Genomic DNA, 14,735 nt, shown 5'->3' on the forward strand with positions numbered 1-14,735 from the left:
CATCTGTTAAGTCCATCTGTCTACCTGCTTTCTGCTGCCAAACCTCACCTGCTGCTATCTTCTGCCCCGTCAATTTGCCCTCATAGAAACCACTTCCTTCAAGCCTGTGCTGAGGTTAGTAAGGTTTAGAGTGGTGGTAACAACCACGCTGACTCCCAGCTCACACAGCAGCATCATTCTCCAACAGCCAAACTCATGTTCAAATCACAAACAGAATTTTTTTTTTTTATCTTCTTCTGCCGGCAGCAACCACTACTAGCACAACATTGATGCTGATGAAGAGACACATGTAGCCAGTGACTCCTGTAGGATTACACCCAGAAGCCCACGGGGTGGGCCTCAATCCTGGGTCACCCACCCAGGCTTCTCTGTCTTAACAGCGCCGATAGGGCTTCTGTTCTCATCCCCAGGAACATGCCTACCAAAGCTCAGTGATGACACCAATGGCCTCGGCTTCCCTTCGGTACTAGACCAGACTAGGTGACAGCAGGGATCGTCTTGCCCAGCTCCGTGGAGCATCCTTTGCAAAGACTGTTCCCAGATGTCTGGGGTTTTTAATACAGCTCTCAGGGAAAGCTCCCGGCTATAAACAGGAGAGGAAATGTGGACAACAGTCACACTCTCATACCTACAGGGCATCACACACAAGCAGCTTCCCCAAAATGGCTTATTCAGTCTCTTTGGGTCCTGGCTTTGCTTTTTGGGGTAATCCATTTTATTTCACAGTGAAGGTTATATTTAGACATTTCCTTACAGATATTTTTTGTTGTTGTTTTCTTCCTATTTTTAAATGTTTTTAGTGAAATAGAATTATATCACTTTCCCCCTCCCTCTAGCCCCTCTGTTATCCTTTCTTGAATTCTTTCCATGTTCCCCTCCTCAAGTTGATGTTGTCCTTGATTATTAATTGCATACTTACATATAGGTATGTTTATATGCACATGTATGCACAAATATATACAAATACAACCTGCTGAATCCATTTTCATGGTGATATACAATTTTAAGGCTGGCCACTCTGCATTGGACAATGAATATGAAGACTAATCCCTGGCAAAAGCTAATTATTCTTCTCCCAATAGTCAACATCTCTAGGGGTGGGACCTCAAGAAATTTCCCCTCTTCCATGTTAGTGTGTTCATTGATGTTGTCCTTGTTCCTTTTTTGTCTATGCAGCCATTTCTAAGATAGATTGTTCTGCAACAGACTCCCTACTATTCTGGCTCTCACAGCTTTTCTGCCCCATCTTCTGTGATGTTCCCCAAGCAGGAGCTGTGATGTAGATATGTGAGTTTAGGCTGGACTCTCCGGGCGCTACAGGCATTCTCATAAGTAAGCACACATAGTGGAAGAGACTGCCCTAGGATGCTAATAATTGTAGTTATAGGAAGTGGTGGGATGAGTTGAGTGAATTGTTCCTTTTGTTATTTTTTTTTCTACTCTCCAGATCTTCCGTAAGGTGTTCACATTAATCCTATAAGGGACAAATTTAACTGGACACATAAAGTAACAAGGGTAACTTTGGGAGCCTTGAGAATTGGCGAATATTAAAAAGCCAGCTGGCGAAGGTCGGAGGGTGGTGGGAAGGAATTGGCTCCATTTTTTTTTCATCTTACTTGATAATAAAGCACTTACCCTGAGAGCATAAACAAGAGACCCTAAGTGGTTTCCCGCAGTTACAAATATTGCTCACCTGCAACACTGTGAAGACCTGCTCTTCGACTGAGTCAGCTGCTGGGGTATACTTAGATTTTTCACAGCACCAGGCAGAAAACTACTTAGAGGAAGAAGGATGTGTTTTGTCTTCCGGTTTCACACCGTGGCTGGGGAGGGCATGGGGAAGTGTTCGCATCATGGAGGCAAATTAGCATAAGAGGCATAATAGCAGAGCAGCTATTGTCATTCACTCTTTGGGGAATAGAAAGCTAAAATAGCAGAATGGGCAAGAGGCCCCCAAGGGCCTGTAACCAACCTCCACCAGCCAGGCTCACTTCCCTACGCCTCCAAAACACCAACACCACCACCAATTCCACTGACTAGAGACCAAATATTCAAAACAGGAGTCTATTAGGGCCATTTCCAATTCCAGCCATAGCAGCTGCTATCTCACTAAATACAAGTGTTTTGAAGAAACATTAAGCTGGACCCCCTGTATGAAATTAGTAAGTGACACCACAGGGACAGGGAAGGCCAGGAGGTGGGAATAAAAATCAGGAGTGTTGATTTGTTAGATGGAATTTGCACAACATATTCTTTCTATGTTCTAGAAAGTTCAAAGTTGCAAACCACGGGCCGCAAGCAGTCAGTATCAAGAAGCCTAAAGCACCTATTCCATTCCTCAAACAAGTTTGTGAAGACCTTGAAACGGTAGGTTCTAAACACTTTGTCTAGTAAGTCTTAATAACTCAGGAATGAACTAGCTAGAGTTCTAAGTGGAAATGAAGTGGAAGTTACGTGTTTTTATTAAAGAAATGAATTCTCCTGAGAATGTGGGCAAGAGTTCAGTCTCTAAGTTCTAACCACTAAATTTGTGATACATAGCAAAAATATTTCTAGGTGTGTTTTCAACTCAGCTTGCAACATGTCTAAAACCAATTTTATATCTATATATTTAATTATATTACATATATTTAACTCCGTTATATAACAATAATATATTTGATTAAATATATATATGTAAATGTAGTTTTATTATATATTAGTAGTTATATAATATATAATATATAATATTATATATACATACATATATATATGTGTGTATATATATAATTTCCTAAGACTCAAGTTTGGTAAAACAAACAGTTGAAGATTTCTTTTATCTTTCTCTTTTTCTTTGTAGAGGACTCTACATAGCCGTTATATTTTATTATAAAGACAATATGTTAGTCACCAATGAAGATCAAATACCAATTGTTGAAATAGATGACTCTCACACCAGCTCCATTACACAAGATTTTCTCTGGTTCACGAAGGTACACTGAGTTCTCATTTTATTTTATTTTTTCTCTACTTTGCACCAAGGTTAACACACATAAATCTCTGAAGCTTTACTTGAGGGGTCTCTCACGATCAAAGTTTGGGGATGGGAGTAAATTATCTCAAAGATCCCTTACAGATCCAGCATGTCCCATGCCATTTTTTCAAGTAGTGCCTCCACTACATTTTCAAAGCAAAGAAGCGTGCGTCCTGTCAGATTGTGTCTCCACTGTTCAGAGTTATGGGATCATTTGGCAACGACTCGAATGTAGATCTGACTGTTTCATTAGGATTCAGATCTTTTTCCAATTGGACAGAGATCAAAAAGTTGTTTCGTGTGTATCTGAAAATGGACTGGAGAGCAAATATCGGGGCGGGGGGTCGGGTTTCCTTCTCCATGCCTTGCTTTGATGCCACGACCTAAATCATTCGCTGGCTCGGATGATGATGTGACCTCGTGACTTCTTTTGCAGCTGTCTTGTATGTGGGAAGACATCAGGTGGCTAAGGCAAAGCGTGCCCATCTCTATGTCCTCATCCACGGTGCTGCAGACTCGGCAGAAGATGCTCGCCGCCACAGCCCAGCTACAGGTGAGGGACCAGGCCCGAGCTCTGGGAAGAGCCTTCAGACTTGAAGAGCTCGGTCACCAATCCTTCCTAAAGGGAAGAGAGCTCTTCCAGATCTCTGGCCACAGGAAGGCTTCCTGGACAAGTTGAGCTATGCGTCTAGTCATGGTGGGCTTTGGTATGGAATCCTACACAAAGAGTTCTCCATCTGATACTAATCAGTCAACTCGGGTTTTCTTCAAGGTCTCGTTTTCATCGCCTGTAGAACAAGGGGACTTTGACCGGATCACTGAAGGACCCATGCTGTTCTGTTGGAGTGTATGGAAGGGATCAGTGAGCAGCAGGGGTTTAGGGCAGCTTCCTGATGTGCTGTTTCTGAAAAGCCTATGCTTGTATATGAAGCCGGGGGCCTTAAGAGAACCTTGAGCCTCTGTCAGTGATGTGAATCTACTTACAAAGCTGTCTCTTAAAATCTCAAGAAATTTAGTAAGCCGTATTTGGCAAGCAGGCCCACACCAACCATGGTGTGCAAAAGAGTTCCTAAAAATCCTCCAGCTCCACCCCCACCTACGATTGCAAGAATTTCTCTTTTGAATCCCAGCAATCATGGCAACTCAACCCTGTAACCCCGTAACAACTACCATGCCAGCCGGGACAAGCTACATTTGTCCCCCTTGCCACACTCTACTGCATAGACCTTAACTGCTCCATTTCCCCAGTGGCTTCACAGGCTTGAGTAGTGTTCTTCACTGCAGCTCATTCTCCAATGAGAATCCCCTCCTACGACTTAAAGAAAAGCTCTTGGACCCACGCCCCAATGTCGGGGCTAAACTCAGAGCACCCCTTGCATCACTGAGTCACCCACTCGGCGGGACTATGCCATTGTCTTCCCAACTGTTTTTACCTTTAAGATAAAGGATGTTTCCAAGAGGCTTGGCCCCTTCTCTAGCCCTTCACTGTACATCTGAGGTCTGCCTGGACATAGATGGACCTTCATGTTTATTGGGGTCTTCTTCCAACACTTCCAAACGCTTTCAGCCACCTGGGAAGGACAAGCTGTTGCTAGCCAGTATAGTCAGATGCTGAGAGATTCCATGGTGGCCAGTGTGACCCTGCCTAACCCCTACCACAACACTCTTGGGTTTCCTCACTCCCCACCCCAAACTTCCGATCCCACCATCTTTTGAGACTATTTCCCTCTTTGTCAAGCTGAGATTTCTTGGTACATCATAATCACTCTTTGAAGATATTCTAGATTTTTCTCTTGAAAAAAAAAAAAAAAAAAAAAAGCCCAGACCACTCCAACACGTCTATACTAAAGTGGTTTCACCCAGATTTCTGAAAAGAAATATATCATGCATGATATGTTTATATCATGTATATATTTATACTTAGTATCAGTATATTTTTATACTGATACCATATATAAATACATACATCAATATATATTACAGTATGCACATAGCCACAATTCTCACCTGGGATGCTATCTATCGACCTCTCTGTATTTCTGTAGTAACTTGCTTTCTTGAGCCGTAAAGAACTATTTAAAATGCCTTCCTCATTCTCCCATGTTCCTTCCCATTCTCCACACTCTCTGTCCTGACAACAGGTGAGGATCTCACTAATTCTCTTAAGAGATGGGAGTGGTTTTCCACCACCAAATTTTCAAAACCTGCCGAGACATCACCTCTTTTTTCCTCCCCTGTTCCTACAGTTTATACGGCCTTATCCTTATCTTCCCCACGAAAGACTCTCCCCTCCTTGCGTGCTCTGAATCTCATCTCTCCTGTATTCATTTTAAAATACTCGTCTCAGACTGGAGAGATGGCTCAGTGATGAGGAGCACCTAACTGCTATTGCAGAGGTCCTGAGTTTGTGCCCTAAACCTACATCAGGTGGCCGCTAATCACCTGTAACTCCAGCTGCAGGTGGATACATCACCTCTGCCTTCCACGGGCACTGCATTCATGTGTGCAAATCCTCAGATATGTAGTAACAATAATGAAGAAGAAATCTCTTCTCATTAATTAATTTATTTACTTTACATCCTGATTGCAACCCCTTTCCTTCCTTTCCTCCCAGTTTCACCCTCATTTCACCTCCCCATTTCTCCTTCCCTTTTCCTGAGATAAGGGAAGAACCCCCCTGGGGTACCAACCCATCCTGACAGAACTAAGAGCATCCTCTCCCACTGAGGCCAGACAAGGCAGTCCAACTAGAGGATAGGGATCCAAAAGCAGGCAAAAGAGTCAGAGACAGCCCCCTGACACACATTTCAATTGTTAGGGAACCCACATGATGACCAAGCTGCACAGAATAAATCTTTAAAAAAAATTCAGCTTCAAATTATCCTCATGTCTAAAGTGCCCTCACACATTCCTTGAGCTACCAAACAATCATTTTTCATTCCCCACACTAAGTTTCTTGAAAGAATTACTTGTATTCTCCTCCACCAGCCTCCACTTCCCCCATCAGCTGTAGTGCCATGCGCATAAAACCTGCACTGTCGGGACCCCAGTCATCAGAGCAGACAGCACTACAAAGCTGGGCTGGAGGAGCCTCATCTGCATGATGGGGCTTCAAGTGTGGGAGTTCCAAGGTGTTTGTGGGGACCAGGGAAGGTGGGACTAAAATCAAGTGGCATTTCTGAGAAACAGCCTAAAGAAATTTCAGGCAAAAAGGGGGACCAAAATTCCAGTATTGGCAGGAGGAGGAAAGGGAGAGTGAGGATTTCTTTTCTTGTTCTAAATAAACATTCACTTTTACACCTAGTTTTGCATTCTTTAAGAGAACCCCCAGATTGTGTGACAGGCCTTCACATGAAGCTTCTCTCCATTCCTGCCCATGTCTTCAGCATCACGAAATCCGATGGACACTTGGATTTACACATTCTTTGGCTTCCATAGTGCCACCCTCTCCTGAATTTCTCACACTTTCTGGTCTGTCTTCCTCAGTCTCTTCTGCTGACTTGCGTGCCATATTCTGCTTAGAATCCTTTCTCCTTGTTACTTCTCTGCCTTGCTAATTCCTACATACCCTTTAGTTCTCAGCTTAATGTTTACACTTCCTCACAAAGCCTTTCTCTCATAATTAGATACCTGAAGCCTTCATTCAGAACACATGATTGCCTCATTGTCTTTCTTCGCCCCTTTTCCAATAGTTTGTATAGTCTCGTCCTTCCATCCAAAGGCTTGCTCCTCCATAAATGCTCTGAACCTCATCTCTTCTCTCCTATCTTTATTTTTAATATAATTTTTTACTTATTACAATTTATTCACTTTGTATCCCAGCTGTAGCTCCCACCCTCATCTCCTCCCAATCCTGCCTGCCCTCCCTCCCTCATCTCCTCCTATGTCCCTTCCCCAGTCCACTGATGGGGGTGGTCCTCCTCCCCTTTCATCTGACCCTAGCCTGTCAGGTCTCATCAGGACTGTCTTTCATAGTCTTCCTCTGTGGCCTGGTAAGGCAGTCCCACCCCCACTCAGGAGGAGATGATCAAAGAGCCAGCCACTGAATTCATGTCAGAGACAGCTCCTGTTCCCCTTACTAGGGCGCTCATTTGGAGACTGAGCTGCCACGGCCTACATCTGTGCAGGGACTCTAGGTTATTTCCATGAATGGTCCTTGGTTGGAGTATCATTCTCAGAAAAGACCCTAGGCCCAGATTTTTTGGTTCTGTTGTTCTCTTTGTAGAGCTCCAGACCCTTCCAGACTCTTCTTTCATAAGATTCCCTGCACTCTGCCCAAAGTTTGGCTATGAGTCTCAGCATCTGCTTTCATACCCTGCTGGGTAGAGTCTTTCAGAGGCCCTCTGTGGTAGGCTCCTGTCTTGTTCCTTGTTTCCACCTTCTTCCAATGTCTATCCCATTTGCCTCTCTGATTGAGAATTGAGCATCTTACCCAGGGCCTCCTTCTTGCTTAGCTTCTTTAGATGTGCAGATTTTAGTATGATTATCCTATATTATATGTCTACTGTCTGCTTATAAGTGAGTATATACCGTGTGTGTTTTTCTGCTTCTGGAATACCTCACTCAGGATGATCCTTTCTGATTCCCACCACTTGCCTGCAAAGTTCATGATTTCCTTGTTTTTAATGGCTGAGTAGTATTCCATTGTGTAAATGAAGTACTTGTCTCAGACTGGAGCAGTGGCCCTAGTGGCCTGCTTACTCTATGAGAGCCCAAGCTTAAAGACTGTCTGTCCTGGCTATCATCATAACTTCAATGTCTGACACGTGGCAGAATCTCATCCTAGGTATTGTGTAGATAAGAGTGTTTGTCAGCCAGTGCTAATTCAACTTTTACTGAGTTCTTCCTATGCACTGTGCAGAGGACCTAGTGACACAGAAAGCAAGGAGCCATGACTCTGGACAGGTGCTTCAGTTACATGCAATGCAGCGAGACACATACTGAGAACTTTGTACGCAGGATGGTAGAAAAAAAAACAAAAAGAGGATGGTGGACTCTACTTGAGATAATGTGAACAGCTCTTTTATTGCTCTGACATACCTGAAAGGAACAAGTTAAAGAGGGAAAGACCACCTTTGTGTCTCACAATTTCAGAGGTCTCTGCCCAGTTCAGCTGTTCTGCTTCTTGATGCCTGAGGCAAGACAGAATATCATGACGGTGTTCATGTGCTGGGGGGGGGGGGGGGGCTGCCTACCTCCGAGTGACCAAAAAGCACAGAAACCGTGAGAGGCTAAGGACATGACATACCCTTCAAAGGCATACTTTCAGAGATCTTCTCCCCACCCCCAGGCCTCATTTTCTAGTTTTCATTACCTCCAGTAACACCATCAAATTACAAACCTATCAGTTTTCGGAATCCATTGATTAGATTGGAGCCTTCATGGTCCAATCACCTCTCAAACGAGCCTGTTGGGGGTGAGGGGTATTCCATATTCAATCCATAACAAAATTAGATATGTCTTTCCAGAGAATGTGGAAGTAGGCTGGATCTAAAGAATATAATTGGAGACCAAGAAGAGATTCTAATTACAGCAGATTTGTAAAAATCCCATATTCAACAGGGGAGCAGGCTCGGGAGTTAGTGAAACACGTTTTTCATGTGTTGCTTGATTTAGTCACCTGAACACTCTGAGGTAAGGATTAGCCAAAGTGATGCCTAAACCCGTGAGGACCTTTCATTTAAAACGGTGACACTCAGAACCAGAGAGAGTCAACAGCAGAACAGTTCATGAATGGTGGCCAGCCCTGAAACTCAGCACCTGTGTGAGCAAAGTCTTAATAGCTGTGCGTGCTAAAACCAACTCGTTACTAGCTTAGAAACCCAACTGTTAAATATCCAGACACTTTGAAGGCTTATTGTCACCCAAGGTAGCTTGGAGTGGACTACCCTATGGAGACTGTCACTTACCATAGACCAACCACCCACTCCTTGACCTTTTGTTTTGTTTTGTTTTGTTTCGTTTTGGCATGGTAGTTCACCAGCACAACACTGCTTATACAATAAGGTATTTATATAAAACTATAGTGCTTCATAGTTATAGACTAAAAATCTCACCCAAAATGGCTTTTTTTTTCTGATTTATAAGTAACTTGTTATAGAAGAAAAATCAGAATGATGGGGCCACTTAAAAAATTAATCTCACCAAATGAATTTTGTCAGTAATTACTTATGAAACTCCTTACTCATTCTGTATCTGGTCTTCATGAGGAAAAATAGAAGACTTAAGACACAGTTCCTGTCTATGAGGGAACAGTCCATTGTAGGAGATTTGAAAAATGACCAGCTGGGTCATTTATTTTAGGTCAATATTGTCATTTTTACAAATTCCAGTTCTACATCAGCTCTCACACTAACACATCATCACATCATCATTCATGTGCGTTCACCCAACACACACACACACACACACACACACCAACTAGGAACTCTGTGATGGCTTTTATGGGGTTCCATCCTAATCATCTAGTACTTTCGGCTAAAGAGCGTCAGCCCCTTCATATTTATACAGTACCTATTTAGTCTAATAACCCAGGCCTCGGCTTCTTCAAATTTTATGTAGCATCCTTCTCTTCCTACTTTCCTAAAAGTATTGTCCGACTCTGTTGACAGAGTTTGTAAGAAATTTCAACAAACTTTCAGTAGGCAGAACACCTGGGGATGCAGATAAGTCAGAGCAGGCCAGTCCCGATTAGAGAACCTTGCAGGTACTGCGCAGTCATCTGGGGCCCTCTGCACAATGCGAGACATTGTCAATTCACTTCTTCATTTTAAACAACCCCACCTCATAACTCGCTTACTGGAGATCTCTTGAAAACTCCACAAGTTAGCATACTTGAAATATCAGACATTTTTCTTTAAAACATCTGGGATTCTCTTCAAGTGCTGGTCACTGAGGTTTATGTGCTGGTGTGCCTATGTGGGCAAAAGATATTTACAGATATTGAATTTGCTTAAAAAAACATAGCGTCTGTGCCTCTCGCTATAATCTTTGCAGGCTCACAGTGGAGACCTTTCTTTGAGCTCTCTGCTAAGCACATTTCTGCAATGCCACCTAGGCTAGGTCTAAGCCTGAGAAAAAGCAAACAGCTCCTCAGAAATCCAGCGGTTGTTCAGTGTCTTTTGTTGTGGCTTTGTTGCCCTGTTTTACAACATCAACTGAACTACAGGTAATCTGTTGCTTTCTAGAATTTACTTGGAACGCACAACTTGGGAAGACTCTACTATGAGCCCATTAAAGATCGCCATGGCAACATCCTCATCGTCACCATCAGGGAAGTGGAGATGCTTTATTCCTTTTTTAATGGCAAGTGGATGCAGATATCAAAACTGCAAAGCCAGAGGAAGTCTCTGTCAACACCCGAGGAGCCAACAGCCTTAGATATCTTGCTAATAACCATCCAGGTATGTAGGATTTTCTTCGGTGCCCTGATGGTTCTGATTCTGATACATTTATGGCAGCTCCCGTACAATGTATACCAAGAGCTAGTCACATAAATGGTGATGCGGCAGAGTCCTGAGATGAGTCACTGTTCACACTCCACGTGTAGGAGTGATGCTGTGGCTCACTTGCATCCATCTCTGTCCAAATATAGATCTGATCAAACAGTGTAAGGGTGGACGCTCTGAAAATACCCTGACAACTATACCGATCACTTTCACGTCAATACGACAAGAGAAATAACATAAGGGGGCAGGTTTCTTTTGGCTCAGAGTCTTGGAGCATTACAGTCCATCACAATAAGAAAGGCATAGCACAATGGCTCAGCCATTCGAGAAGGAGCCTGAAGCAACAGCTGTTCACGTTGTCACAGATCACGAAGCTATCGGGGGCCAGAACTAGGGGTTAGGTGAGGCTAACAACCTCCAAAGACCCTCTGGTAGTGAGCTACTTCCTCCAGGCAGGTCCTACCTCCTGAAGGTCCCATTGCCCTCCAAGATTCTACCAGTCCGGGGAATAAGAAATCAAAACGTGAAGCTAAGGATTCAAACCTAGGATTCAGATTCAAACCTTAACACCGATGAGCCAGCGAGAAGAACTGAGTCAGTCAAGTAGGGAATCTGCAGAGGCTGTGACAAGCATTAACTCAATACCAGAATGGAGCGTGACAGTACAGGGATCACACCTACATGTTTATTCTTGCCTGTTCTTCATAACACTCTCTTAAGACAGCAGGGCACAATTAAACCCATTTTAGGAATGAGATCATCAAGGCTCAAAGAGGTTAAGGGACACAGGGTAGCACACAAGGGTTAACTGGGTGAGGCTCATGAAGCTTTGGCCCCACTTAGTCCTTCATCTGTACAAGCCCCTTTTCAGAGCCTCCGGCACTCCATCAATTAACATTTGAAAGTTTATACTCTTTTTTGGGGGGTAGCATTTCTTTATTAGAGAGAGGGAGTGTGCCATGTTGTACTCGGGGAGGTCAAAGGACAACTTACAAGGACCAGCTCTCTCTTTCTACCTTGTGGGTCCCCGGATCCTACTCAGGTCATGAGGCTTGAAGGCAAACACCTTCACCTACTCAGCCATCTCACCAGCCCTCTCTTCTTTTTCTGAAAGAAAGGACCAGAAACTACTTTAGCCTCGGGTGCTACAAGCCAGAGTGTGGCCCTAGACACAACAACAACAAAGTGCCAAAACTGAGAGTTCAGCTCAGATCATCCGATGCAGGGAGGCTTCTTTCAGCTGTCAGTCATACCCTGTGGTATGAGGAGGAGACTTGAGAGTAAACACTCACTTAGCATTTTTAGTGAATGATGGGAGATGAGAGCCTCCGGCAACCACCAAAATTCAAACTGGAGCAACTCATACGCAGACCTGAGCTAGATGGCAGGACCAGACGCAGGCCTGGTTGCCCCAGGGGCTCACAGATTAATAGGTGATGTGGCAGTGCCTCATAATTTCATATCTGACATGGACTTTAAGCTGCTTCATTGTCTTTCTTGTGTGTGTGTGTGTGTGTGTTAACCCACTGATTGTATAGAATTCACCGGTTATGTGGAAAAGCATCTGCACTGAGCAACCATGGGAGTCTGTCTGCAATGAGTCCCTTCTGTACATGGAAGAGCCCTGTTCCTAACAGACAAACCCCAACCTCAGCCACACTAGTGATCCATGTTTGCCTTAAATGGCTTGCTCCCTTTCACTCCCAAGGGGTGTCTAATGCAAGAATGAGCCCAGTCACTGCTTGCCCTGGTCCAAACGAGGACAAAGCCCAACACGGCAAAGGTAATCAGAATGGTCAAGACCAATAGCTCTGGATTTGATTTTGTAAAATTTAGGTTCATAGGAAATTGACAGAATGTATGTGCATGTGTGAAGAGAGTGGGAGCAGGGAACACAGACACACTCATGGCTCCTCTCTTTGCCTTTTATAAGCAAGTGCTAAAAGAAACATTTAAGAAATCATAATAAATTTAGTTTTTACTGGGTGACTAATACACTAATCCCCTATAGGGATAAACTGGGGTCTGGCCTACCTTTGCTGCTAGAAACACAGGCCCCAGCATGATATAATACCTGGTTTCTCCTAGACTTATTACATTAAAAATGTGTTACAGGTGCAGAAAAATTCCAATCTGGTGAAAGGTTGTTAGAGAAGGAGACCAAAAATAGAGGCGGGATCAGGTTTCCACACAGATCCAAGTGGAAAATTCACCCCCGCTGACTGGCGCATTCCTGCTTGATGTCATTCCTACCCACCCCCTCTCCCTTCTCCTCCCCCCACCTTTTCTCTCCCACCTCCCATGCAGGTCTTATGCTGGACAGGAAATGGAGAGTAAGGCTCTTAGGGTGAGTAGCCAAACTCTGAAGACTGGAGACGAAATTCTATCAGGAGTTGTCTTTACTAACTCAACATGATGGTTGAGCTAGACCTTGGTGGTCCAAAGATGGCTGGATATGTCCCAGTGACAAGCCACACTCTCCTCTCCCACAGAAGCAAGGGGCATAAGGCATCCCAGAGGAGGTCTTGACTTCTTCCTGGCGCTTCACAACACATTGCCGGTATCCTTTTAAAACGAGGGTGACTGAATGACGTTCCAATCCCATCCCCTCCGCTATGTGGCCAGAGGGGATCATTCTTCACCCTTTGTCTCCTTTTCTGAGGAAAAAAAAATGTCCTCCTCACAGGAGTCTGATGACAATGAGAGGAAATAGCATGTAAGCATCAGGACAGTAATGAACGCAGTAAATGTTCACCATTTTTATTACTTCTCCACTCAGGTCACTTTTAATCCAACTCCTCTAACTTCCTGGGGAGACCTCTGCTCCTGGCTGGTCATCCCTTGAGGCATTTTATCACCTCACTTACATTTTCATAACCAGTGAGAAACTCTGTACGAAAATTATATGATTCACAACTGGATATTCAAAACAGGTGAAGGCTTCAACAAAATCTTACCCCACAACGAACCTATTCATCTCTGGAGACCCTGGGAAACTCCAACATCCAACTCCTCAAATTCCCAACCTTCTCAAGTCTCAGGCTTTCCAAAATGGCCGTCTCTCATATATCTGGGAGATCCTCTTGTTTGCTTGGGAAATAAAAGAAGTGTTATGAACAAGTTAGAGTCCCGCTGAGCGAACTGATTGGCAGTGCGGGTATTTCCAACAAGCAGGCTGCTCTGAGGTGGTGCTCACTCTGTGACCTTCAGGGACTGGATATCTTGCATGTGAAGTTGTCTGTTGTCTAAGACCATTAACCTCATGCATGTGTACTATATACTCAACCCTGACATGTCTATGTTAGCATCGATTCTCATGAAAAGCCACTGAGGCTACATAATTCTGTGTCCAGGCCAGATATAAAGATATACATATCAAGGATACAGTGTACCTTGATTACCCAAAAAATGAGAGTAAGATGGAACACCCACACCCCCTAGGCTGGAGCCCTTCCTTTTCTGCTGCGTTGCTATATGCACTCTCTCTCCTTTCTCCAAAGGCTGCTCTAAGAAAACTTGCCCATCTTTGCCTTCTGTTCCCTTTCTTTAGGCCTTTCCTGTCACAACTAGATGCCCAGCGTATATTACCTCTTCTGCCTTCTCTGCTGTCTTACTTGTATGTTCCTACTACACCAGCACCCCTCCCCCCCCATTTAATACAGTTATCCAAAAGGAACCAGAACCATTACTGGAAAAGAACTAACTGAGATGGAAGTAAGAAACAACTGAGTTCACCCATGTGGATATAAACCTTTATAAGCACCAAAGGATATAAACAATCTCCAATCTCTAATAGCTAGTAAATGGGTGAACAAAACAGGGTACAGCCATGTAGTGGGAAATTATTCAGCCGTGTACGTGAGCGTAGTATAATCCATGTTGCGGCCTAGATGAGCCTGAGAACACCACACGAAGCAAAAGAAGCCAGAAAGAAAATATCACGGCTTATGTGACTCCGTTCATAGGCTATGTCAGTAATGAGCAAGGTCAACGAGACAGATTGCCTGGGTGCAAGGAAGAAAGATTGGAGAATTGTGAGTAATGAATGTGACGCTTCTTTCTAGAGTCATTAAAAAGGTCTGGATGTTAGGACTGGCAGCTACACAACCTTGTCAGTATGCTAAGCACCAATGAGTCGAATGCTCTATGAAGATGAAATTTATGAGTTACGCCTCAGTTTGAGGGAAGAAGTGGCAGGAGCAATAGAGACTACAGTAATCTACAGTCATCCTTCCACAGGAAGAGGGCAGCCCCCAGTCGACTCCAGCCCACTG

General features: G+C 44.0%; 1 protein-coding gene across 1 annotated transcript in view; it reads left to right on the plus strand.

Annotated features, from left to right (window-relative positions):
• Positions 1-14,735, plus strand: part of Ankfn1 (ankyrin repeat and fibronectin type III domain containing 1) — a 385,112-nt gene that overhangs the window by 325,420 nt on the left and 44,957 nt on the right. Inside the window, exons 11-14 of the mRNA XM_060386995.1 lie at positions 2,268-2,367; positions 2,840-2,972; positions 3,450-3,566; positions 10,201-10,416. Of these exons, the coding sequence (XP_060242978.1) occupies positions 2,268-2,367; positions 2,840-2,972; positions 3,450-3,566; positions 10,201-10,416 (566 nt within the window). The remainder of the gene's footprint in view (positions 1-2,267; positions 2,368-2,839; positions 2,973-3,449; positions 3,567-10,200; positions 10,417-14,735) is intronic.

This window comes from Meriones unguiculatus, chromosome 7 (assembly GCF_030254825.1).
Source record: "Meriones unguiculatus strain TT.TT164.6M chromosome 7, Bangor_MerUng_6.1, whole genome shotgun sequence".
NCBI classification, from domain to species: domain Eukaryota; kingdom Metazoa; phylum Chordata; class Mammalia; order Rodentia; family Muridae; genus Meriones; species Meriones unguiculatus.